The sequence below is a fragment of the Hemicordylus capensis genome, chromosome 1 (genome assembly GCF_027244095.1).
Source record: "Hemicordylus capensis ecotype Gifberg chromosome 1, rHemCap1.1.pri, whole genome shotgun sequence".
Taxonomy (NCBI): Eukaryota; Metazoa; Chordata; class Lepidosauria; order Squamata; family Cordylidae; genus Hemicordylus; species Hemicordylus capensis.
Genome location: NC_069657.1, coordinates 53,699,449 through 53,727,031, shown reverse-complemented (window position 1 = coordinate 53,727,031; position 27,583 = coordinate 53,699,449). Strand labels below are relative to the sequence as shown.

At 41.1% G+C, this 27,583-nt stretch overlaps 1 protein-coding gene across 4 annotated transcripts; it reads right to left on the bottom strand.

Annotated features, from left to right (window-relative positions):
* Positions 1-9,356: 9,356 nt before the first annotated feature.
* On the bottom strand, positions 9,357-25,276 carry MBIP (MAP3K12 binding inhibitory protein 1). Of its 4 annotated transcripts, none has more exons than XM_053283571.1 (8): positions 25,153-25,276; positions 22,046-22,268; positions 21,846-21,942; positions 16,273-16,338; positions 14,072-14,224; positions 12,524-12,621; positions 11,861-11,899; positions 9,357-9,868 (listed from the first exon to the last, which is right to left on the bottom strand). In XM_053283571.1, the coding sequence occupies exons 2-8, from the start codon at positions 22,142-22,144 to the stop codon at positions 9,764-9,766; spliced, it is 657 nt and encodes a 218-aa protein (XP_053139546.1). In that variant the 5' UTR covers positions 22,145-22,268; positions 25,153-25,276; the 3' UTR covers positions 9,357-9,763. The 4 variants fall into 4 exon arrangements, with proteins under 4 accessions (XP_053139546.1, XP_053139543.1, XP_053139545.1 ...); XM_053283568.1 differs by lacking the exon at positions 25,153-25,276 and adding an exon at positions 22,818-22,968; XM_053283570.1 differs by lacking the exon at positions 25,153-25,276 and adding an exon at positions 22,587-22,807.
* Positions 25,277-27,583: the final 2,307 nt, after the last annotated feature.

Genomic DNA, 27,583 nt, shown 5'->3' with positions numbered 1-27,583 from the left:
GGAGCGCAGAGGAGGCATTTCAGAATCTCAGAGCCCACGCCAGCTGTAGGGTTGGCAGCCAGGTGCACAGCCTGCAGGTGTGTTTGGGCTGGGGATGATCGCCCTGGTTCCCAAAGCAGTTTTTATATAGAAACACAAGCCAGACACCAGCATCAGCCACTGGAGGGATGCTGTGCTAGGGCTGGGCAGGGCCAGTTGCTCTCCCCCCTGCTAAATAAAGAGAATCGCCACTTTTTAAGTGTGCCTCTTTGCTCAGTTATCAGAGGGCAGTGGCAGTAGCAGTAATAGTAGTACAGAGCATTGCAGCGGTCCAACTAAGAGGTTACAGTGGTATTCATAACTGTAGAAAAGTCTCTCTCTTCTCCAAGAAAGGATGCAGCTGGCATAGCAACCAGGCAGTCCTGGCCAGTCTCCATCTGAAAATGCACAAGCAGATCCAGATCCAGTAGCTGCTATTTCTATTTTTATTTCCTACTTTTTTTTTTTTAATGTAAACTACTATGAACACATTTGTTGAAAAGCAGTATTAGCTGTCATTGTTGTGGTATTTCTGGAGTGTCCCAGCGTCCATGGGTAAGAATAACAGCCTCCCAGCCTCACATTCTAAATTCTCCTGCTTTGGTAGGAGTGACTCTGCCGCTGCTCCCAATGCATGTGGGATGCTTGTGGATCTCAATCCAAAAGAACTCCATGATGGTTCCAGATTCTGCTGAGAGGTCCAGGAGAAGTGACGGGGTCACACGGCTCTCTTGCATTTTTGCAAAGGCCATGACTCATTAGAGCAACTAAGGCAGTCCCAACCAAACAGCTTGACTGGAAGCTGGATTTACAGGAGTCAGGATAATTCAATCATCAGGAATACCTGGAGGTGCTCAGCTCATCCCATTCAGCCACTGTAAGGCAACAACGGGAGATTAGAAACTGACCCGCAGTTCCCCTACTGCCTCCTTCCAACTAGCCAGAACCCATGTGATTCTTTCTCAATTCCTTCCTTCAAATCTCTCCTCAAGGTTCACTTTTTCCATGAAGTATTCGGAGAAATGACTGGATTAGCAAGTCATAGGTTGCCGGTTCAAATCCCCACAGGTACCTATATTGGGCAGCAGCAATATAGGAAGATGCTGAAAGGCATGATTTCATACTGCATGGGAAATGGCAATGGTAAACCCCTCCTGTGTTGTACCAAAGACCACCACGGGGCCCTGTAGTCACCAGGAGTCGACACCGAATCGATGACACACTTTACTTTATTTGGAACAACCCTCTAGTCCTCATGACCTACTGCAACTAAGCCCAAGTATGTGTACATGAAATATTCCCCATAGTCTTCCCCTCTTTAGCCTGCCTCCCTTCCCTTCTCCTTTCTTTGCTGCCCCTCTTGGGTTTATTCCTAGATTGTGAGCCCTTCAGAACAGGCTCTAGTCCTTTCATTGGTTGTCATCGGCACTATTTTATTAATTTATTTTTATTATTTGCCCTCTCCCAAACAAAAATGCATAACAGGGGTGTCAAACTGCAGCCCTCCTGCAGATGTTGGCCTACAACTCCCATCATCCTGGGCTACTTGCCTCTATGACTTTCGTAGCCCAACAACAGCTGGAAGGCTACAGTTTGACACTCTTGGGCTAGAAATTTCATCTGACTGTTTAATACTAGCCAAGCTGGACATGAGTTGAGCTGACATGTAGGGTGTACAGAATCAAATATTCTGTCCACATTCTTAAGTGTGAATACTTTTTTTTTTAAAAAAACCCATCCAATAAGAGCTGACTAAAAGAGGACCCAGAAGCCTTTGCTATTGTTTCTGAAACAAGAGTACTTTTAAAGGTACAGATGTGAGTGACTTTATCTACAAAGTCACAGACTTTATTCCTTCCAGAGAAGCTGGGGGTGGGATGTAAATGTCTTTTAACCACATGGAGAAGCATGGCAAAATAGTAGCAGAGATCTACAATTTATTTGCTAATTAGGAGAGGAGAGCTGGTCTTGTGATAGGAAGCATGACTTGTCCCCTTAGCTAAGCAGGGTCTACCCTATTTGCATATGAAAGGGAGACTAGAAGTGTAAGCACTGTAAGATATTCCCCTCAGGGTATGGAGCGAGCAGAAGGTTTCAAGTTCCCTCCCTGGCTTCTCCAAAATAGGACAAGATTTTTTTTTATAAGACAAGATTTTTTATTGAACCAACAAACTACCAAAGCATACAGTATGTTTCCAAAGCACAATTATATACAAAGTGGTTGTTTTTACATGATATATCTACAAAGATTTACACACAAGGATTTGGAAACCCACAAGGTTATGAGGTATATGCAGGTAGTACTGTAACTTGGGGGTGGGGGATTGCAAGGCACATCAGGTAATCTGGGGGGTTATGTCCAACGTCCATTTCCATAATTTGTCCCATTGCTGTTTAGAAGAGATACTCTTGTCTTTTTATACATAACCATACAGACTTTTCCAGAAGAGATTTACTGTCTCATCTCCGTGAACCTCTTGGTCTCGCGTCTTTCCTCCCTATTCCTATGCAGGAGCATTGCATAAATGACATACAGGTTTACTAACCTGATTACGAGAAGGGGAACAACGTTCCAATTCCCTAGTATGAGGGCACCCGTTCCATCCCGTTTCCTTGAAGGTTTCTTTCTGGGACCTTGGAAAGAGGTTCTATCACTCAAACCCGAGGTTAGTTCTTCCCAAGTCTGTTTTTCCAAATCAGGCCACTCTAACAGCTTGTTTACTCCCTGCCACACTCTTTTGGCTACCACACACTCTTTTAAGAAATGTGAGTGGGTTTCCCTGAATATTTTGCCTAGCTCACTAGCTTTCTGTTTGCAGGTGATTTTAGGACACTATTGCTTGTCCTCTGGGAGCCATGGCTTAGCCCCATTAAGTGGCAGTACTTGGTGGTATAAGCGCCACCTTGTTTCTCAGAAATGGAAAGGGACTTTTTTCTCCTTAAAGAGAGCGATAGGGTGATCGGGTTGCAACAAGTACTGTGAGGTGCAGTGTTTGTAGCGTTTACGTTCTAAATAAGGTTTTTAAAACCCACTTCTAGAATCTCTCCATAAAGTGTTTCCCTTAGCTGCTTAATTGAGGAGGATCCTTTAAATAGATCTGGTTCAACCTTCCATTTTGTAAGTGTGAATAACAAATCTCTCAAGTAGTCCGGGTGTTCTCTTTTTAATACTTGTGTGATATTACCATTGAAAGATCCTTTCCCCCACCACGCTATGCCCCATGCTGACTTGCGCCAACGCAGAGCGAAAAGCGAGACCCAGGTTTTTTGCAGGAGGTTGGACATATTATGGACATTCACAAAAATCCAGTTTCCAAAATTGTAGGACATGAATTCAGTTACAAAATAGGGTTGCAGGGCAGGTAGGGCTAGGCCTCCTCGCTCAACCTCCTTAAATGCTACCGCATGGGCCAAAGGGAAGGACACTGTGTGCCATACTAGACGGAAGATCTGGCTTTCAACTCTCCAAAGGAGATCGAGCGGGGGAGGATAGACTACTGCCAGGTTATGCACCGGGGGTATCAGGTAAGTCCGGATATAAACCGCTTTCTGGTACATGGCAAGGCTCCATTTTTTCCACATGGTGATTTTAAGCATTACTTTTTCTTCCCAATCTGTCCAATTTTCCCCCCAGACTTTTTCCTTAATCCCATATTCAATCCCCAAAATGTTTACTGTATCTACCCACTTCAGTTTGGAATCTGGGGCTCCTTCGCTTTTACATTCAGAGATGGGTAGGCACGAGAGTTGCTTGTGTTCGGGGTCCATTTTAACAAATACACTTTTGTCAGCATTTAATTCTGAGCCCGAGATCTTGCCATATTCTCAGAAGAGGTCTAGTATTATAGAGATTTCATTTTCATCCGATAACAGTAATGTAACTTCATCGGCATGAGCTACAAATTTTACCCTAAACTCAGAATGCAGTTCTGAGTGGACAGGTGGTTCGGCTATCCCATCACTCTCCCTCCTCCTCGCTCCCGGGAAGATCTCACAGGGCGGAGGAATAGAGACAGAGTCCTTGCAGATGGGGTTCTCTCTGAATCCTGATCAGGATCGGATCCAGGGTAAAAACATAAAGTAATGGGCTCAGTGGGCATCCTTGGCAAACACCCAAATGCAAAATGATTGGGTCGCCCCGCCATCCATTAGTCTGTGGTGTCACCTTTGCATTCGTATAGAGCAGCTGTATCCAAGTAACGAAGAGGGGTGGTATACCTTTAGCTTTCAACAATGTCCACAGATAATTGTGGTTCACCTTGTCAAAGGCCTTAACTTGATCCAATAAGAGGAGGTGACCTTTCCAACTTTCATTCTGTATAGAGTAAAAAAGTTCTCTCAGAAGACACAATGAGTCTGTCATCTTTCTTCCCGAGATAGTGCTTGTCTGCAAGCTGTGGACCAATTTAGGGGTCACTTTCGCCCATCTATTATTTAGGATTTTGGCAAAGATTCTGTAATCGATATTTGTGAGGGTTATCGGTCTCCAGTTTTGTGGTAAAGTGGTGTCACCTTTCTTGGGGGGGGGGGAATTAAGAGGCCATCACCAAAGGACCTATTTAAACGACCATTGTCTAGGACAAAATTAAATAATTTAACTAAAACTGGTAGTAGCTGGTCTGCGTAAATCTTATAGAAAGGCCATGTCAGACCATCAGGCCCCAGGGCTGATGTGTTCTTTCCCGCTGAGATAACTGCTCTGACCTCTTCTATCATTACAGGATGGGTCAAAGAGCTCCCCCCCCCCCAGTGAGGGAATGGCCGAGACCATTCATTCAGACTGCAGAACCTATCTAGATAGGATTGAATGTCCTTTACAGAAATATCCTTCAATGCATACAAGTTTGTATAAAACTGGGCCATGATCTTTAACATATTGTGGGGGTCGGCCATTAGTGGGCTACTTCCATCCAATCGCAGGCCTTGGAATGTCAAGCTAGATGCATGCGTCTTGTCCTTTGCCCACTCCCCCTTTTCCAACTATAGATCCTTTGAAGCGATACCGCTTATTTTCTAAACGCCTGTGCCGCAGCTAATTTTGAAATGTCCTGATTGTCTCTTTGTAGCGGCGGCATGATTCCACATCGAAGGCTTCTCCCCTGTTCATCTTATCAACAATCCTCAGATGCTGGGTGATCACTTTCTGATAATTTTTGACCCCTATCTTATATATCTGGCTGGTCACTGCCCTAGTACGGTAGCCCACCCTCTTTTTAAGTGTCTTCCAGGCTCCCAAAAGATCATCTTCTGCTTCTAATAGCCGAGGGATCTGTCGCCTCTGTTCTGATAAAAGGACACCTTTGAGATATTCATCACTTAACATTTTTGGGCGTAATCGGCACAAGGGCTTACCATGTGGAATTACCTCAGAGAGATTACAAATAAATCCCACAGCCACATAGTCTGACCATGGGGTAAGTACTAGTTTACACCTGTAGCACTTACTTACATTTATATACCGCTCTATAGCCAGAGCTCTCTAAGCGGTTTACAATGATTTAGCATATTGCCCCCAACATTTCTGGGTACTCATTTTACCGACCTCGGAAGGATGGAAGGCTGAGTCAACCTTGAGCCCCTGGTCAGGATCGAACTTGTAACCTTCTGGTTACAGGGCGGCAGTTTTACCACTGCGCCACCAGGGGCTCTGTAGACTTCAAAAGAAGGGGGAACCCAGAGTCTATCTAGCCGGCTAGCTGATCTTGGGTGGTAATATATAAATTTGACTCCGGTTTTAAATTTATGTCTATACTGCGATTTAAAGTTCTCGTGACGGATTGGGGGAAAATCCAAATCATTATATACCCCCAAGGCCATATCATCTAAACCCAGAGTCTCACTCAGAAACCATTGGAGAGCTTTTTCCTCATTCGTTAGAGAGGGACTTGAGGGGGAGACTGGGAGGCCTCCCGAAAAGGCTTTCCTGTCGCTCGGTTGGGCTCTGTTATTAAAATCCCCCGCGATCAGGAGGTGGCGCTTGGTGTCACATATATCTTTTAGTTTAGCCGAAAGAGCCTTCCTAAGGTGTGATTGTACTGGGGCATATATGGTGCAGAGTCTAAAGGCTCGGTCAAGCCTTAGAGTGGTTGTCGAGTTTGGGTCACCCCTGACAGTAAAATCTACATACATTAGTCTGCCCTGATCAATTTCCAATACCCTCTCGATTTTGAGATCAGGTCTGTCTTTGAACAATATCACTACCGCTGCATTGCCGCTCCCATCGTAGGACCAGAAGGATGGGCCCACTGTCCATTGCTGTTGTGCCGAAAAGCGGTGGCTCTCATTTTCGAAATGGGTCTCTTGCAGAACATAGATGTGATAGTTCCATTTTGTTAAAAAAATAGGGCTGAGAGAGATTCCTGCCTGCAACCTTGGAGAAGCCACTGCCAGTCTGTGAAGACAATATTGAACTAGATACACCAATGGTCTGACTCAGTATATGGCAGCTTCCTATGTTCAACAGTAGAATAGGCCTTCCGGTGAGCTCTAAGCCATATTTGATTGGTTTCACATGAGTTTTCCTTCTCTTTTGCTCAAATTGTCTTCCCTGCTGCCACATCCTCATACTCCTCCTCATTAAACTACGGGGAGGACTAAATCATGGCAATCAGAACACCTAGTAGCTATTATATCTTGAATAAGAGAATTCCTTATTCCAGGAATCAACAGGCTAGACGGATCAGCTGAAGAAGTCTCCTAAGCCAGGAGTGGGCAAATCTGGCCCTCCACCCCATCATCCCCAGGCACAACAGCTGGAGGGTCAGTTTGCCCACCCCTGTCCTAAGCTATCTGGAAATCCTCTGGTTCCATAAGCCTTCAGAGTTTACTGTCAATGAGTCCACCACCCCTGTGGAGGTCTGAAGTTGACATAACCCTAAATCACAACAGAGATAAATACTGGATCCCCATCATGAACCATCTATTCAAAATAGAAGTACATATCATTTATGATTAACACCACAGGAGACTGGACAGACACACCAGAATAAGCTGCCAATAGTCACAGAGGCCATGAACTCTCGAGTCATGCCTTTGAATACAACATCAATGAGGAAATGGTAATCTCCCAGAAAAAGGAGTCTAGGGAACTTCAACATAGAGAGCACTTGTGCCAGCTCAAGTCAAGCGGCAAAGTGGCTAGCACCCCAGCAGAATTCCCAGTCAATATGGGCCATGTCCTCAATAGGGTATGGTAAGGGAGATGAAATCATTATGGACTTTAGAAACTCCTCCTCCCTGCCTACTTTGCTAATAGTGAACAGAATACCCAGCAAACACCCATAGCAATAGCACTTACATTTATATACCGCTCTATAGCCGGAGCTCTCTAAGCGGTTTACAATGATTTAGCATATTGCCCCCAACATTCTGGGTACTCATTTTACCGACCTCGGAAGGATGGAAGGCTGAGTCAACCTTGAGCCCCTGGTCAGGATCGAACTTGTAACCTTCTGGTTACAGGGCGGCAGTTTTACCACTGCGCCACCAGGGGCTCTTAGACAGACATTTCATACCATCTAGCCATCTGTTACACACACCAGGTCAGCCTCTTCCCCCAGAAATAATCATATAGATGCTTTTTCTGATAAATGGCCTACATTCAACAGCTGACATTACATTCTGGGAGCTAAAGTCTGGGAAGATACCAAAGCACAAAGGTGGTGCCTCTGAACAAAACTCTTATATGTTTTGAAGTATTTGGTTGGTTGGTGAGAAGTAGTCATACTTCCGTTACCTACAGTTGCCAAATTTTGCATGCATGATCCTGCCACTTAAATTAGCTGAATGTACTACTCTTTACACTGGAATATGATAAGGGCAAGGTTATGGTTTTTTTGTATTTTTAAAGAAGAAATTCTAAATATATTCTAACTATTGTTCAGATTTTTAACACTCAATCAGATCACTAATTCAAAATAATTTCTTTGACATGTCAAAGAAAAGCAAATCTTTCTCGGATTCAAATTTATGATTTAAATTTATCATATATGGCAATTATTCAATAAAATGAATGTTTGAAGTTAAAATCCTACTAATTTCAAACTGTTCTTTTATTTCCCTTTTGCATTAATAAAAAATTGTATATTTGATTTCTTGAACTGTCCTACAAATGTAATCTACACAAAATGACTTTGCACAGTCAATGAGAAGCCTCATCTACGAGTATGTTTATAGCGTGATCTTATGTTAACTCATTTACACTGTTCTGGATGAGCTTTTTCTCCCATTGTTCAAACTATGAAACACCCTCCCCCTCTTAGGGATACCCAGCAGGCTTTGGTACAGCAAACAGGCCTTACAGTGTGCACTGGTACAGCAATATATTTCCATGCATTCAAATGCATGGAATTTCCACGCATATCCAGGTTCTTTTAAAATGAAAAGCAGTCACAATCATTCACACATAAACTTGTACAAGTATACAGACTGCTGTACACTAACACAACATGTCTGAATAGGGTTTAAGAAAGGATATTATCTGGTACTTACTTCTACCCCACTTGATCCGAGCTTGTAACTACAAAAGTAGTACTTATCACTATACTGAAACATTGTGTAGAATTGTGTTTGCTATAACAGATATTAGTGCAGTGGTAATAAGCCTAGTAATGAGTTACAGCAAAACCCGGCTGCCAAAAGGTTGGTGTATGACGTAAGTAATGGCTATGTTTGCATACATATCTCCATTAAGATATTGAAAACTGCAGAGTTACAGTTATGCTTTTTTCTTCCTTAGTAGCAGCCATAGCTCAGTGTTAAAACACATAATTTGTGTGTAGAAACTACAGCTTCAGTTTTTGGGTCTGAAGTTAAAGGACGCCAAAGTGACATGATTGTGAAGACTCTGGAAGGTATGGCCAGCACAGAGTACTAGGCTGGAAGGATGATTAGCCTGATCCATTGTAATTTAGTCCCACTTCTTTGCTTCAGAAGGGACTCATTTACCACTGCCTTGAAATAATATGGAGGTGAAATGCATATAATTTGCAGTACTAACCAAATGGATTCCCTTAACTAATTATACATTTCCTATTACCCTCCATTAGAAGATCCATGGATGCCATCCTTATCCCATTAAATAAGGACTGGATGGTAACTGGGCAAAGAAAACCATCTTATAAAGCAGGGGTTCTCTAGCTCTATTCAGTTCAGCATAACACCTAGTCTCTGTTCTGGTTTCTCCTTTTGTTCCTAAGACTGTGAGCTTCTCTGGGATAAGGGACCATCTTTTCACTCCTTGTGATAAGTAAACTGCATTGTGGCGTTGTTGTTGTTGAAAAGCAGTATAAATTCTAAGAATCAATAAAAATAATTAGATCCACCATCAAAACAATGGATTTCATTATTATTGCAAGTCTTGTTTATTCTTCTACCCATATCTTTCATGAAGCTATATGAACAATCAGATTTCACTTAGCAGTCTTTAGATAGAACTATATTTAAAAAGACATTCTTCTGATCACATACAGAATATGGTTATTTTTACACAACAAAACTGAAGTACTATTTTCTTTTGTGAACGGTTCTGCTCTTCCAACAGAAAGGAAGAGACATTTACAATGTGACTTCCAACGCATTCTTCATTTTGAAGAAACAAGAGTTCAAGTGATCTAGGTTTCCACTAAGAATTAGATAGGTTCCTATGCATTGTTTAGCGTCATTACCACAGTGCCTAGATAAACAGTACACAGACAGTCTAAAAACAGTTAAGTACACATAAAAGCATGAAATCGTATGACTGTTCTCAAAGAATCTGATTCACCACCTTGGGTCTCCCTTCGTTTATTTTTCTCAGCAAGGTTTGCCTAAGACCACTAATCTTCTCATCCAGTTCAGCCAAAGAATAGTCCTGTCATTTGGAAAAGAAGTTAGAATTTAAGATTTTGAAGTTGTTGCATAAACGTTTAGCATTACTTCAATATATTTTAATTACTATAAATGCAAATATACCACTTTTCAAACACAGAAGTTATCAAAGCAATTAACAGAGCAAATAAAATGAGGACATGGTTCCTGTCCCAAAGGGGCTCACAATCTAAGAGAGACACAAGGAAGCTACCAGCAAACAGCCACTTGGAGAGTTCCTGTGCTGGGTCAAAGGGCTGGATGCTTCTAGACGGCAAGTCTGAAGTGTTTCAGTGCTAAAATAATAATACTTTAAAGCGAGAGAGAGAGAGAGAGAGAGAGAGAGAGAGAGAGAGAGAGAGAGAGAGAGAGAGAGAAGAACTTCTAATATTACTCTTAATAAACTATCAAGCAAAACAGTAATACTGTGAACTGAGAGTCAACATGAGCAACTTCTGATTTTTCTTTTTCTCCCTATATTCAGGCTCTTGCCAAGTCTTGTTGTTAGTTCTTTCTTATTTTCCACACTAATTATTTATTACACTGATTATTTATAATAAACGAATGTTCTGTTGGTCTTCCTGCATCTCCTCTTAGCTTCTTCACTCTGTCTAAGAACTGCTGTCCATTTGACATGCCTTCTTTCTCATTTGGACCATATTATTCTTTTGTATATTCTCTCGACTGTTTCATCCTCTGTTCTTGTCTTCAGTTCAAGCTTCTTGTACCAGCTTTCAAACATCTCCATGGTTTTGCTCTTTTGCATCTTTTCTTCCTTCCCTACATACTCAAGCATTTAGTCTAAAGGTGCACATCTTCTTGTTCAGACTAAGATTATCCTCTCTATGCCTTGCCTGCAGCACCTTCCCCCAGATAGCAACCCACTATGGGAACATCCTTCCAACTGACATCAGACTTTTCTTCTCTTCTTTTACATTCAAGTGCTTCCTTTAAGCACATTTGTTCATCTGCTTTTATCCCAACTGACCCTTCCCATTTACTTTAGTTTCTCTTCTTCCATAATGTCTTCTTAGAACATAAGCCTGCAGCAGAAACTGCTTTTTTTAAAAATTCTGCAATGCTTAAAGATGTCAGATTCTATAAACAGACAACTTTGAAGGACTGCTGTTTCAGTAAGAAATGTTACTAAGTACAATCCTTTCTTTAGACAACTTCAAATGTTTGTGCAATGCTATGAAATTCTACTGAAAAGCTGCTTTTTGGTACAACGCCATAGCATTGCACAAACATTTGTATCAGAAAGGGTTGCACTTAATCAAGTTCCTCCATAGTTCAGGTTCCATCCAACTGTTCCACTTTCCCCATGTGGGTCTGCTGGATGGTGTGCAAAGTACCTGTACCACCCTGGTATCGAGGAAGGACCACTGATGCTGTTCCCTAGCAGTCCAGCAGATGCTGCAAGAAGCAGATTCAAACATACCACCACCTGGCTGGAGCCCATAAAGGGAAAGCAATGTTTAGATGCAACACCACTGCTGTACAAACGTGTGAACCGAGTCCACCTTTAATGTTATGAGACAAAATTATTTTGACAATATTAACCTGGGTAGCTTTTCCTCCAACCTTGCTTTCACACAATTGAAAATTGGGAGCACACACAGCTCCCAAAGCTGGATAGAACACAGTTTTTGACTGTGTGAATGACCTCAATATATGTTAAGACAAAAGAACATGCAGGTGGCTGGAGTGTTTACTGCAGTTTAAAGACATTTAGGGTGCAGATCTTCAACCCACAGGTTAGGGCAGGGCTGCACAACTTTGGCTCTCCAGCTATAGTTGGACTACTACTCCCATCATCCCCAACCACAATGGCCAATAGTGAGGGATGAGGGGAGTAGTTGTCCAATACCAGCTGGAGGGTCAATGTTGTGCAGCCCTGGGTTCAGGGCAGGAGGAAGGTAAAAGCAGGAAGTGAAAGAGTATCTCCAAATTTGTATTTACTATGCACACACACAGGAGAGTCATCAGCACTTACTTGGTTTGGTTGGACTTTTCTTCTTTCCCCGGACAAGTTCTATTAAAGACAAACCCCCAAGTTTAGTAATGAACTACCTATGGACCTTTATTAGAACAAATGAGCCCAGAAGTTGGGGCTAACCACATGCAACACTTTCAGAAAGGATAAACATCTGCCTGTTTGGTGTTTAGGAATGAAAGGGGATGGATTCAGTCTTCCTCCTTCCCACCCCCCACAACCCCAGCTGGAATTTTAACTTTTTCAAAAGGGATCTGCGCATACAGCCCTGGCTGCCTGCACATGCACCTTTGGATCAGGGTGCCTGCCTGTAAAGCAAGTGGCAAATCAAGTGTAAGTATTCTAGCCTAGCTTTTGTTCTTGATACGCGAATGTTCTACATGCAGGAGATTTTGTACATGAATACTTCAGTATATGCACAGAACTCTGCATGCTCTAACAGTCCAAATGACCTCAATGGAGGAGGCAGTGCCAGGCATAAAATAGGGTTACCATGCAGAATTCCTTTGACATGGACAGGCTGTGTAGGTGGAACAGCTTCAAGCACATCAAAATTATGTGCCTGCAGCAAAGTACTGGAGTGAAACAACTGTATGTCTTCACTATATACATTCACACCCCTCTTCAGAATATTTTGTTAGGAACAAGAGACTTGTTACTTACTACAGGCTGAAAATATTCAGGAGACATCCCTTCCAATTCAAGAATTTTATCCTCAAGCTTTTTTATTCGTTGATAAATGTCTTTTGGCACTGGCCCACCTATATAACATACATATATGTTATGTTAGAAAAAGCATCAGAGAAGCTATCATGACTACAAAGGTAAAAAAAGCAAAAGCAGCCTTTAACGTTTGGTTTTCCAGCCAAGATGTGAACACAGAGATGGGCACAGAAAAACCCATGAAACAGAAATGGCCTGGTGCCACATCTTGTTGGGACTCCTAACAAGGTGTTGTACCTGGAATCTGCCTAGAAGGTTCCCTACATATATATAAATGCTGATCCAAGGTTGCAATAGAGATCTGTTTAATGTTTTGAGTCAGTTTTCTTTTTCAATTCATTTCCAACTTAAAGTCTTCTTCTCTGAAAATACAGTTCTCTTCATTTTGTTCATTAAAGCAGAAGTATAGTAATAGCTTATCTAACCAAATAGCTTATCTACACAGTGTTTGATGACTGCTCCACCGAATTGTTGGGAGTCAGGCTTCCTTCTTTTGAACAAATGCACATTCTTATCTGCTACTTCATGTTTTGTAGGTGTGTGGTACTGAGAGTGAAACATGACTAGCAAAGCAAGCTGATTTAGAATTGTAATGCTGCATCCATAGGCTTCCTTCCTCCAGAAGATTATTTGCTCCAGAGGAAGGAGATTTTTGTCTGCAAATCCATAATCTGTCCTCATTACAGAGGAACACAGTACTTTCCAACTTGATCTTCAAAGGAAACTTGCAAGTTAAATATTGTCCTTATTTTACAGTTAGGAAACGGAGGCTGGTAGCGACCTTTATTAGGATGCCCAGTAAGACCACAGAAGAACTGCATGTCCTACAAGCCAAGTCCAGTGGAAAAAACACTGGTGTACATACCCCTTCTGGGAAGGGACACAGAAAAACAAAAGGTGGGCAAAACAAAGATACAAAGGCACATCATCTTATTGTTAGGGAATACACTCTTCTTGGGTGTAGGGAAGTAGTAAAATAGTCATCATGTGGAGTAATGGAAGGACTTCGTGCAGCAAGTATCAGCATGTAGACTTGTCCTAGGCCATCACATATAGAGCAGTGTGCCTGACAAGTCAATTAGCCCAAATAAAATAATTGTGAGGACTTGCAAAACTGATTCTCTTTCAATAACGCCAAAAGGGAAGCATGAGAGTAGAGAAGCAAATGCAATTTGCAAATGCAAACCGCCCTGAGTCATTTTTGGAAGGGCAGTATAGAAACTGAATGAATGAATGAATAAATTTACAGTGCTTACACATCTCATGATATAGACCTACAAAACAATCAAATACTTTAAAGACATTTCTCATCATTCTCAGTTTTGGAATTTTTCCTAATTTTGAAGTCCAAAGGTTGAAAGGCCCAGCAAGGGATAAAAATGTAGCTCACTAACAATGACACCTGTTAGTTTCCACTACAATGAAAAAAAGTCACAATGTACAGAGCTGAAATACAACATTTCTACAAACCTCCCTCTTGCTACAAACCTGTTTGTAACCTTAAATGGGCTTCAATATTTTGTAGTCTCTCTTCTACAGCTTGATTCCCACAATCACGAGGGACGGGATTAGATTTGTAATTCGACCCATGAGCACCTTCATTTCTCGTCTGAGGGCCATAGGTATTTACAACTCGAGAAACTAAAAAGAAAGTGAAAGAATATTCTTACATGGAAGGAACAAGCAAGGCCACCTGCCAATAGGGGACCATTTAGTGCCAGAATAAACTAATGCTAGCCAATCTCAAATCATATTCATATTATCTTAAAATGTCAGATTATACTCCAGTGCTGGCTAAATTGCTCAACTAGTTCATTTCTGTACTGTTAGAATTTATCTTTCCTTACCAATTTAAAACCACCTGTTATTTGCACCTTCATCCTGAGCACACACACTATCCTCTGCTACTTTGCTTTGTTCTTGTCACATACACCACAGAGTTCTAGACTAGCCTAACACACCCTCACACAGCAGAACATAATCTCAACTGTTATAAATTAGCAACTACTGTAGATTCTCAAAGAACCTGTAGTGCTCAGCTTAGCAGATGTGACTCACCTGCTGTTCACCCCTAAAAACAGTTTAACAAGAGTGTCAAATTGCCACAGGAAGCAGCCCACAAAATAAATGACAGAGGAGCATCTCTTGACTTTCTAGCCAACTATTCTGCTTAGGCCAACAAAAGGAGTAACTGCCTCAAGGTTTTGTGCTATATCTCTAAAAACAACAACAACAAAACCAACCTCTGCATCCCCCTGCACTGGTTCTAGAAATGGAAGGCAGCTTGCACCCTCCAGAAGCATTTTCTACTACCCATAGTCTGTTATGCTGACAGCCCGATCAAAGAAATATTTACTGCAAAGCAAGTACTATTACTACTACTACGAATATTTATATACTGCTCTTCAACCAAAGTTCAAAGCTGTTTACAAAGAAAAATAAATACTTAAAACAAAATGGTCCCCTGTTCCCAAAAGGCTCACAATCTAAAAGAAAAATAAAGGCAGATACCAGCAACAGCCACTGGAAGGATACTGTGCTGGGGCTGGATACGGCCAGTTGCTCTCCCCCTGCTAAATATAAGAGAACTACCATGTGTCTCTTTGCTCAGTTAATAGGGATAGTAATACAGAGCTCACTGAGATGTCTCCTACTGAATCCCAATAATTCTTTTAATTAAAACCACACAGAAATAAATTTCTAGCACTTGCTTCTGCCAATGGCAGATATAGCTGAACTTGTCTGTTCCCTCTTATAGAATGAATTGAAGCTGGAATCTGCCCCCCACTACACACATATACGGAGTAAGTCCTATTACACTTAGAGGGGAGTCACTTCTGAATACAGATGCATAGCATTGCATATATAATATATAGCCCTTCCATTGATGTCTCAGCTGCCACAGTTTGTTTTCAAATAAAAATAGAGTGACTGACATGTTCTGCAGGGTAACGCAGGTGGTTCTGAGCTGCCTGCACTGTGCTAGTTCTAAGGAACCTCCAACAGTCCTGCAGAAAAGCAAATACTTAAAGCAGTGCATCCGCACTTTGGGAGCGCTACTTAGATTGGAAATAATCTAAGTAGCTAATCTAGAGTAGCACTCCTGAAGTGCAGTACAGTCATCCCTCACCAACCGCAGGTTTCCCAATCATGGTTTTGAGAATCCCCAACTGGGAAATTGTGGCAGGTCACACCAACTGCAACCTGAGTACCTGCAGTTTGGCGAAATTTTTTTGCAAGGGGGGCGGGCTCGTGATTTGGAGGTGCCCTCCCCCCTCCATGCTTCTTACTGATTCCTGGTGATTTGAGGGAATCCCCCCCCCCTTTAGTGTATTTTGCAATCCTTTCACGATCGCGATTCCCCTAACCCCATTTGCCATTTATTTCAATGGCTCTCCAACTGCGAATTCATCAACTGCGAGATTTTCCTGGAACGGAACTCTTGTGGTTGGCAAGGGATGACTATATCTGTACTCTTGCACGAGGAGCTGCTGGTGGTCTTAGGAGCCTGCAGCAGTGTGGATGGCCCAGAAGCACCCACATTACACTGTGGAACATGTCAGTCACGGTGTCCAGGTGGTTGTTTAATAAAATGGACACAATCCTTTCTCATCCATACCAATTGGACCACCTCAATTTTAGGAGACAAGACACATTAAATAATGGATACAATAAATAGTAGTATTTACCCTTTACGTGACTTTTGAATCCAGGATAAGGTGTGAACACTGCATCAGTCCTGGCACAGCTGTTTTCTAAAGGAAGTGTTTTATTATTAGTGCAGTGATTTAAGAAGTCCACTTACCACTTCAAAGGCTGAACAGATTAGGCCAAAACATATCTAAGCTACAAATGTATAGCACTCAATGCAATGCTGATGTTCATATTCCATTTTAGCTACTTCATCCCAGATTATTCACATAGAAAATAACCTTTGCGTCTTTAATGGACACTCAATATATTAGTATTTTAGATCCTAAAATAGTCATTCAGATCCTTGCACCACTTTTATAACTTACTGTATTTAGAAATGAATATTATCTGAGCACCAGAGTAGTCACTCAGCAGTGTACATTAATTATTCTATTCAGTCCAGACAACACTGTGGCTAAACCTTCTCCTCTACTGATTACACTGCTTGAAGTAGGACATAAAAGGATAGGGATGGTTTCACTTCAAATGAGGCCAGACTCCATTACATCTGTTGAAAAGAAGCAGGGTGGCATCCCACCCAACCTGAAGTACTGGCTGGCTATCTGCTGCTCATGTCAGGTTGAAAGCTCCTCTAAGCTACAGTTCTGAAAAACATGGTAGCACCAATTACATTCTTGGCTATATTTGACTTGTGTCTTACACACATGCCAGTCTTAGACTTCAATGGGTAACTCTATTCTAGCAAAGACATGCCTACTATTAGATATGGCAATGGCCCAAATTAAATAATCACCAGAGCATACCCATCTTCAGCCAACCTAGATCTACAAGCAAGGTGCTAAATGACCTTAGTCCCATGGCAAAAGGTATAATTGTCCACTTATCAAGTAGTAAGATTAATTTATACACACAAAAACACACACACAGTACACAGTGTTTCAGTTGTATAAATAGCACTATGAATTCACTCATCTACTCTTCTTAGTGAATGAAATTGTATCTGGGGACATATCATATTTAACTAGGGGTCAGTCTAGTATTTCTCAAACTCTGGACTGGAGTCCCCTTTAAGCTTACTCTATCCTTTCAAACTCTTCAACCCCAATACGCTTTTCAGTAGACACACAGAATCCTTACACATGGTTGCACACATGCAGCTGACTGCAGATCAAGTAAAGGTATCTGTGGATTCCATCACTAATCCAAACCTGGCATTAAGAAAGGCTTAGAAGAGGGCATCTCTTAAACCATCCAGTCAGAAAAAGAGATAGGAGAGCTCCTGTAGAAGTTCCTAAATACTCTTTGCTTCTCTGCAGCTTCCACAGTTAGCACAGCAATTCCGATGGCTACAACACTAGATCTGTTCTTCTGGAAGGAAAGTGTCTCTGGCCCCACCTGCTGCACTATCTTCTCCCACTATGGAACTCTTTGTCCCTTCCCCAGGTGTCTTGTGCTCACCCAGGAGGTCCTGACTCACAGTAGGACTTCCTGTGCCAGCCAGTTGTGGGACCTAATAATAATTTTCTTCTCAGTTTGGCTATGAGATGCTTTCAACTTTTCAGCTATTTGCATACTTGCAATAGAAATGTTATAAATTGCTTTATTAAGTAAGAGTAAGTGCAAGTCTTAGAGAATTCTTAAACACTTGGGTTACTCATGCCTTTCATATGTATAGTATACTTAATTTAGAAGACAGAAGTATTGGAAAATATGATTACTGAGAACTGCAAGTCAGTTATACATGGATATGTACCAATGGTTTGGAATGTAGACAAAAGTAAAAATAGGAGAAGATTCACAGATTTAAACAAACTATTGCTACAGGATAAAGATTTGGTTGAAAAAGTAGGGAGGGAATTATGAGTGTGTGTGTGCACAAGTAAAATAGTTGAAGAAACTTAGCTGACAACAGAATGAAACAGCTTTTATAAAAGGTCAGATGGGTTATGCAGTTTTATATAATTAAAACTGAAAAAGGTTTCATTAGAAGATAGATCCTGTAGTAGATAATCAGTAAAAAGTTTATTATTAGAAAATTGTAATTATGATTCCAAGAGAAAAGTCAAGATTTAAAAAAAAAAAATCCCACCAACAAACCATGGCATTCTCAAGACAATTATATTTTGCAAATAATAAATAAATACAATACAAATATGAAGAGTGGCTATAACACCATTAAGGACCCAAAAAGGTGCTTAAAGTATCTCATTTTTAAAGAGTTGGTGAAGTAATATAGTCACACTCGTATAAACCTTGGAATATTAAAATATAACATGATTTAGAAAGACCTAGATTTCTGGTAATCTCAGAAGCTGAGTTATTAAACATTTCAGATGTGGGAGAAGCAACCGTTAAATGGAAGAAAAGCATCAGGCCTTGACTGATGTATAGTGCGTGGTACACTACAGATATCTAACCTGAAATAACAAGTGTGCAGTGAAATTCTAAATGAGATTCCAGGGACCCTAAGGATTATAAATATGTTAAATACCCAAAAGCAAATATTCAACATTTATGTCTGCAGAAGCAGACAGATGTATTTCCCTCTTATATATACCAAGTATAAAATAATGGCATTGATATTAGCCAACTGGTTAAACAAGATCTATAAAGATCTACATAAAGGATGACCCGAATCTTTTATACCTGGAAAGAGTGACAGATAATGTATAGAATTTTTTTAAGTAATAAAAATAGAGTACTATTATACTTTTCAGTGTGCAGAAAGCATTTGATTTTGAGGAATGAGACTGAAGATATTGCAAGTATTTTGCATATAAGTCATAGTTTTTTATATTGGCGGGTTTTTTTTTAAGATGTAGTAATTTGGTAGCTAGATTAAGTTATTTACTGACTCAGATAAAATGTAATTGGATACAGGATAGATGTCCCCTCCTCTCTGTGTTCGCTTTTATTACAGAATCCTGAACACAGCAGATTATGGAAAATGAAAGGAATAAGAATTGGGAAAAGTCAGTGAACTAGAACAAGAGAATTAAGCTAGAGTTGTATACAAATGAATTAGCAACATTAATTTAATTGATGTTAATCCTCTTACATCTCCAGTAGTATTAGACATGTAACAATATAGCAAAATATCTTGGTACTAACCGAGACAAGCTCAATCTGAAATAAGAGACACTGATCATTACTAATGAAGAAGTGAATTTAATATCAAGATTCTATTCCATAGAAGAAAATATCTAATACTAGATATTAATATTCTGATAAATTTGAAATTGCCTGAATTAAGTTATGCCAGTAATAGAAGAAGAAAACTGATCAATGTTGTAAGTAGGGTCCCCACAAATAGTCTCTGACCTTGGTGGCCAGTCAAAATCCCACCCATAGTCAGGGGAGGGGTGGGGTCCTGTGTCTGTCAATATGCTTCACTTCAGAGCCAATCAGAAAGCAACAACAATACCTCCAAAATCCAGCTGAGACATGCCTCCACCCTTCTCCCATGCTTTTCTCACCAGAGAAAAAGATACAGTTGCTACCAATGACCTGATGAGTGCATTTGTACAATAGCATAAATATAGGATGTTAAAAGAATGTGGCAAATAGCTTTGGTAAAAACAAATATTCTTCTTAATTTGCTTTTTGATTTGAATTACCACTTTATGCTTTTGGTGCAATAGAATATTGTGTGTGTATGTTTATCCATGAGAAATTTATGACCAAGGGAAGAAAATTTAGGGTACTGATATTCCTGATATGCAAAACTGTTATTAAAACAGCCCAACATGCAGTTATTGGTTTATGATTTCATCATTGCTTTTTATAGCCTGAGAGTTCCTGAAATACTGACAATAATCTTACATTATCATTGTAAAATATATTAGAAAACATTTAAAAATATTAGTAAAGCCATATCAATTACATTAGTGCTTTATAACAGTAAGTATCTCTAAGCAGCAGGAACCTGTGGTACCTTTAAATGTACAGAACATTTTCTTCTACTAATTTCTTAATGATGAATTCATATATGTGACTATGAAAGGTAAAACATGTTATACCAATAAGACATTTTATGATAGAATGGGTTAGGAGCGGTCAGTAAAAAGATAAATCATAAATTTTGAAAGCCACGTGTATCATGCAGTAAAAATTAAGGGTTTGCTTTCTTAATATTATGATATTTTGAAGACAGGTGTTCTACATTTATGTTCAAGCAGAACAGACTGAGGAAAAAATGAATATTATGGAAGATGTATGGGGGTATGTATTTTACTCAAAACCTCAAACACTCTACAGCTACTAATTCAAGGAAAAATCACTTTAAAGGGATACATGATGGTACAGACTAGCACAATATTAAAGACACTGACAGTTCCAATGGTCATTTTCATAAATGATGTTTGCCCCAAAATTATTTCTTTTTGGCAAGAAATATTGGCTATAACTAAGGAAATAATAGGGTAAGCTTTTCATGTAATACAAGATTTTTTTAAAAGTCAAAAATGCAGTAAGACAGAAAAAATAGCAATAGATATGTTAAAGGAAGAATTTAAATGGCTTTCAAGTAGAAAATAGACGTTATCAGTTGAAAAATGGCTAAGAACACTGAACATGCATTTGATGATTACTCATTTAATAGGATTTAAGGAAGTGAGAAAGGAGAGACTTGATGAATAAAGTCAAATGTACATCATTTGGAATAGAGAGAATACAAGGATAGTCTCTTATTGACATGTTGAAAATTCTGTTTTGTTTATATATATATATTCATTTTGTTTTAAATTTCTTTATTCAAGACGTATGTGATATGTATCCAATTTAATTAGTGGATTTCATTCTGAATGTTTGTTTTAATGACAACTAACAAAACAGATATACTGAAAAAGTTCACTTATCTCAGAGCTGGTTGTACTCTTAAGATGTACAACCATTTGTGATAAAAGGTTATGGGGCAGTGGTATGCTCATAGGCACAGCAGGTTTTGGGGTAAGTGATGGCTTTTGTTTTTCAGCTGGAACAAAATACTTCTACTCAAATCTGCATTGGTTACTTATTTGTTTCCAAGTCCAATTCAAGTTGCAAGTTCTTACCTTTAAAGCCCTAAATGGCTTGGTATGGGATACCTAAAGGTCCACCTGTGCCTGTATATGTATATGTCTCTACTAAAAATCTACTCCAGGTGCCTTTTTACATATGGAGCATAGGAAGCTGCCTTATACCAAGTCAGATCACTGGTCCATCTAGCTCAGTATTGTCTACACACTAACAGACAGTGCTCTTCAGCATTTTCAGGCAAGTGTCTTTCCCAGCCCTACCTGGAGGAGCAAGGGATTTAAACTGGGACCTTTTGCATGCAAATCAGATGCTCTACCACTGACCCAAGGCCCCATCCCCATTTTCAATGGGCCCCTGACCATTTACTAGGTCTAGTAAAGAGAAGAGGCATAGACAAGTGCCTACCACTGGTGCACATGCAACAGTGATACTGTAGATGCTACCCACCGTCTACATTTTGTCCAACCAATAATTATTTTGCCTAACAAAACAAAAAAACTTTGCCTTTTCACAATAACTTCAACCATTCAAAATAAGAGAGGAAAATCATGTGTAAAGGGCTAAGAAAATTAAATGACAACTGGATAGCTACCTTGATTACAATCAATAACATTGCAAAATTCTCGGATGTTATTTTCATTGATCTCAGCTTGTTTCCTTTCAATGAAGGCTGATATTCGTCTGTCAATCTGTAGGTAACAGGAACAACTTGTATTTAGTCTTCATTATTGCTATTCAAAATGAAAGAATGGTCTAGACAAGATTTTAAAAAGTGGCCCAAGAGTCACATACTTCAGCTTTCCCGGCTTTTATTTGGACTACTTCTGGGTCGAAATCAATACGCGCCTCTTTCAGGCTTTCAGAACCACTGGCTGTGTGTTTTGCTTCCATCTGCGTTCCTCTGTTACATTTGAATTAGTCTCACACTTTCCACCTTGTTTCTTATTGGAATCATCAACTGGTCTAGTGTTTTCTTCTTTAATCAAAGGCTGGAGATTTCCCCCCCTATAAATGGCTAAGCAAGTGAGAAAGAGAAAGAGAGGGCTCAAACTGACAGAACACTTTTTAAAACTTGAATTTCTAAAACAAGCTGCTTAAAATAATTATAAGGCAATTGCTATCACCTGTGTGTAGATAAAATCCATTCAGACTAGAACTAAAATATAGCATCACCAAGTGTCACTGTCCTGCTGATCAGTACCTATTTGTATTTTTAAACAACCTTCTAGAAGATCTGAGCAAATCCACCTGATACTCATCAGTTTCGGACCAAATCAAAGCATCAGCCCTTGGCACCAATACCACTTAGTTTACATATAATTCAAATGCTTACTCAAGACATTACGGCCTGAGTATTTTTCCTCCCTAACACTAGAGAGCCAGAACTCTTCTCCTGTTAAAGCTCTTGCTTTAAACACTCCATCACTGGCAGCATCGCCATTTGAAACAGCAGCCACAAGGCCCAGGGCTACACAGCAGTCAAAAGGGGCCCGGCCACAACAAATGACTTCCCGGCCCCATTACCGCAACCCCGTCCGGAGACCGGGCGACGGCAGCAACTTACTGATAGAGTCGCGACTGCCGTTGTCGTCCCCACCGCGCCGGAGGAGGAAGGGGAGGGGGAAAGCGGCTGCTGCCTGGCGGAGGAGGAGGAGGCGGGAAGCCGAGGACGAAACGGGAGGGACAATCCCTCTGCTTGTCATTGGTCGAGGGCTGTGCAGGCTGAGGCTGACTGACAGCCTAACGGAGGGAAATGCCTGGAGAGGAGCCTGTCAGTCAGCCTCTGGCTGCTCACACTGCAGCCAATGACAAGCAGAGGAGGAGGGACTAAGGGAAAGAGATGGCGCTAGGAAGGGATGTAGGGATCATTCCAGCCATGAGGCATTTGCCTCGGCCCGGGTTCGGAGGCGAACGGATGCTTGGCTCTGAGAGTGTTGTAGCAGAGAAAACCATAGCGGGAGAGAGAGAGATCAATCTTGCATTTTTCTTTACTTAAGTGGCCAATTTACTTTAGGGGAACTTTTAGCACACTTTCATTCTGCGTTTGTGCTTTCATTTACATTTGAAGGGGTCTGCTTACTGAGCAGATTTATTTGACTAGCACATATGATTTGTGTAGGAGCTTAGGGCAAATCAGAGTATGGGGCTTTCTTAACCAGGGCTGTGTCTAGCTTTTGGAGGACGCAGGGCAACAACAGTTTGCAGGAGCCACTATGATGATTCAATATTGTATTTTAAAATTTATTTTTATTTTTAAGTTTATGCCAGCCAATCTTAATAATGTTTAGCCATCACATTACTCTGTTTCACAGCTAAAAATAAGAACTTCACTCTCCTTTTGCTCCTGCAGTCAATACCCCACATAATTGAAAGCCAGTGTGGTTAGAGTGTTGGTTGTGAATTGGGGAGACCTGGATTCAAATCCTTCCCTGTTCAGCCTTAGAGCTCACTGGGTGACCTAACCTTTCTCATCCTAACATGCCTCACAGGACAGTTGTCAGAATAAAAGAGTGGAGATAGAACAAAATGCACTGCCCTGAGTGTCTTGAAGGAAGGGCAAAAGTGTCACAAGAAAATGCATGTGAAAAAGATAGTTTAAAAAAAGTTTGCCATCAGTTTGATTTGCAAAGTCTTATTTTGATGCAAGCATATTTATGTTGACTTTTCGCCACGTGTTCTCCAGTAGAATCACCACATGCAATGCTATGTATGCCAAAACAGAAGAAAAAGCCACCTACTTGCAACCAGTTTAGACAATATATATATAAACACCAATTTGATTTCAACCTAGACAGCAGAATGGCATATATAGAGTTACCCTAGTTTCTTTAGGATTTAAGGATATGCATGTGTTTCAAGGGAAGGGAGGGGGGAGACATTAAAAAAGTTTCCCATCATTTGATTTTCAAAGTCTTATTTTGATGCAAGTATTAAAAAGAAGAGACTACAAAATTGTGCATTTTTGGTGTGGGGTGGGGGAGGAAATGTTTAATTCTGTTTTGCACTTTGAGCTCCTTTGCTAAGAGCAGAGTCACTTTCAAGAATTTGGGGCTACTTTGTTCCACTGCAAACTTGTAAAAAATATGTAAATGATTTGTGTATGGAGTATTTTTATAATCACTGAGCAAAATAAAATAGCCACTAACTCTTTATGAGAGCCATATTGGGGTAGATAACCATTTGTTCATTTTTTTTTTTTTTGCTATGCAAACTGCTTTGGGGACTTTTTGGGTAGTGGCCTATGTATTTTGAATAATAATAAAACAAAGGGAAAGAATCCAATCAGACCACTTTTAAAACTAGCAAACAATTAATGTAGGGTTCCCTGGTCTTCCCGCCCCCACCCCACCGCAACAGAACTGTGAGGCATGGGGCGTAGCTAGGGGAGAGGGGGCCTGTGTTCACCCCTCTCTCCTGTGGCCCCTAAGACTGAGGGAGATAATGAAGAAAATAGGGAGGGGTAGAGCTGAGGTGCCCTCTGGAACCTGGGGGCCTGGGTTCTTTGAACCCATCTGCTCAAATATACCTATGCCCCTGTGTGGAGCGCAGGGAAACATTTTCTTAGCAAAATACTTATGTATACCATTTTGAGAGAGATATATCTTTTGTTGAAAAGCAGTATATAAGTATATATTTTTAACAACTATGCCAAGACACAAAAACAAACACACACACCCCAGATTAAAGCCAGCAAACAATCTAGCATCCACTGTCACAAATAGCCACCACATGGTAAAGCAAAATCAGAAAGAAAGTAAAAAACAGACCAATTTTGCTAGAAGAGCATTGACCCATCCCCGCCCTCCCCTGCTGCATACAAATCATGGGGGGGGCGCATTTTAGAATCACACACAGATTTCCAAGGCGTGGCTAGTGAAAAGAATCTGAGAAAAACACACAGCAGTTCAAGCATGGAGGGGAGGAAATCAGGCACACAATATTCTTTTTTCCTTTCTTTCCCCTTTTCTGTTTTGCTGAAAGGAACAGCCAGCCCAGCGTCTCCCTCACATTTCCTTCTCTCTGCAACAGCATTCAATTGCTGAGCGGGAAGAACACGTGACTAGGGGAAGAGAGCCAATAGGCTTGGCTGCTGTTGCTTGAGAGGCTAAGATAGAAAAAGAAGGTGCAGCATGAAGTCTTCATTAATTCTTTCTGCTGCTGCTGCTGTCAGTCAGCTGATGGTTGGAAAATGCTTCAGTATTTTCTTAAGCTTTAATGTTAAATGGCTCAAGGATTGCCAGGCCCCGCTGCCCAGAATGCTCCTTTAAAGGTACCTTGGCACCTCTTGTCTAAGTGGCTCTACATAGTGCCTAGAGTTTAGGATGGAGTGGTGTTAAGAGTGGTGTGTCCTGAATGCACACACTAAAGGATTGCACTGCTTTGACGAGCTCACATTTATTCTGTATTTTGTGCTTGAATTTACTTGGAAGGGGCCAATTTGCTGGGCACAGTTCTTTGAGTGGCACACACACATTCTGCATTTCTGCTTATATTTATTTGGAAAAGGCCAACATGCACACTTTCATTCTATATTTGTCCTTACGTATACTTTCAAGGGGCCAGTTTATTGGGCACAGTTCTTTGAGTAGCACAGAGTCATTCTATATTTTGTACTTGTGTTTACTTGGAAGGGGCCAATTTACTGGGCATATATCTTTGAGTAGCATACACTGAGGCGATTCTCACGATTGGTGAGAAGCGCTGAGAGGAGGTTTGTGGGGAGAGCGGGCTTAGCTAGGCGCCAGATCGGCCACCCACACACGGAGCAGCGGGGATTGAGGGCTGCGCGGCCCCTGGAAGTTCCAGGATGCCCCGCGTGAGTAAACGTCTTTGCCTAACCAGTTGAGGGAGACTTAACCATTACTTGTCAGATTTTATACACAATAGCACAGAATTTAGCCACACAGTAGGCAACAGAAGCACTCTTATCAGCAAAAATGGAATTGGCAGAGACAGAAGTTGGGACAGTCTACAAAAATATTATACTGTAAATAAATAATAAGATACGTTACATGCGGAGGATCTTCCCCGGTAACTTAAAGGACCTTCCCTGGTAAGTTAGTAGGTAACCCCTGCTAACTTGGCAAAGAGGCGCCTTTTATTTATTTATTTATTTTTAATTCCGCCCTTCCAAAATGGCTCAGGTTGGTTTACAATTAAAAACAAACCACTAAAACAATTACACTAATTAAAAAACCCCAAACCGGGTTAAAATATTAAAACTGATTTAAAAGCCCTGGAATGCCAGGCAAAAAAAATTACGTTTTAAGGGCTCTCCCTTAAAGGCTAATAGAGAATTCAAATTATGGATTTCCGCAGGGAGCGCATTCCACAGCCCAGGAGCTGCTATGGAGAAGGCCCGCCTCTGAGTCGCCACCAGATGAGCTGGTGGTAACTGGAGACGAACCTCCTCAGATGACCTTAATGTGCGGTGGGGATCACGCAGAAGAAGGCGCTCTCTGAGGTAACTCGGGCCTAAGCCGTTCAGGGCTTTAAAGGTAATAAGCAGCACTTTGTATTTTGCCTGGAAACATACCGTCAGCCAGTGCAATTGTTTCAAAATAGGTATAATATGGTCACTCCGGGTTACCCTAGAGACCAATCTGGCTGCCGCATTCTGAACTAACTGAAGTTTCCGAACTATGTACAAAGGTAGCCCCACGTAGAGCACATTGAAATAGTCAAGCTGGGAGGTTACCAGCTGGTGCACTATTGTTTTGAGATCATCCTCTTCAAGGAAAGGGCACAGCTGTCGAATCAGCCAAAGCTGATAGAAAGCACTCCTGGCCATGGCCTCCACCTGAGATACCAGGGTGAGGCCTGGGTCCAGGAGTACTCCCAAGCTGCACACCTGCTCCTTCTGGGGGAGTGTAACCCCATCCAGCACAGGAAGATCTAACTCACCCCTCAGATTCTGAGCCCCCACAATGAGCACCTCCGTCTTGCTTGGATTCAGCTTCAATTTGTTCTTCCTCATCCAGCCCATTACTGCCTGTAGGCAGGCATTTAGAAAATGAGTGCCATTTCCTGAAGAAGGAAGGGAGAAGTAGATTTGGGTGTCATCAGCATACTGAAAACACCCAGCACCAAATCTCCTGATGACCTCACCCAGTGGTTTCATGCAGATATTGAAAAGCACTGGTGACAGAATGGAGCTCTGAGGGACTCCATATAACAGCTCCTGTTTTGAGGAGCAACTTTCACCATCTGGGATCTACCCGAGAGATGGGAATGGAACCACTGCAAAACAGTGCCCCCTATTCCCAACTCCCCCAGGCTACCCAGAAGGATACCATAGTCAATGGTATTGAACGCCGCCAAGAGATCCAA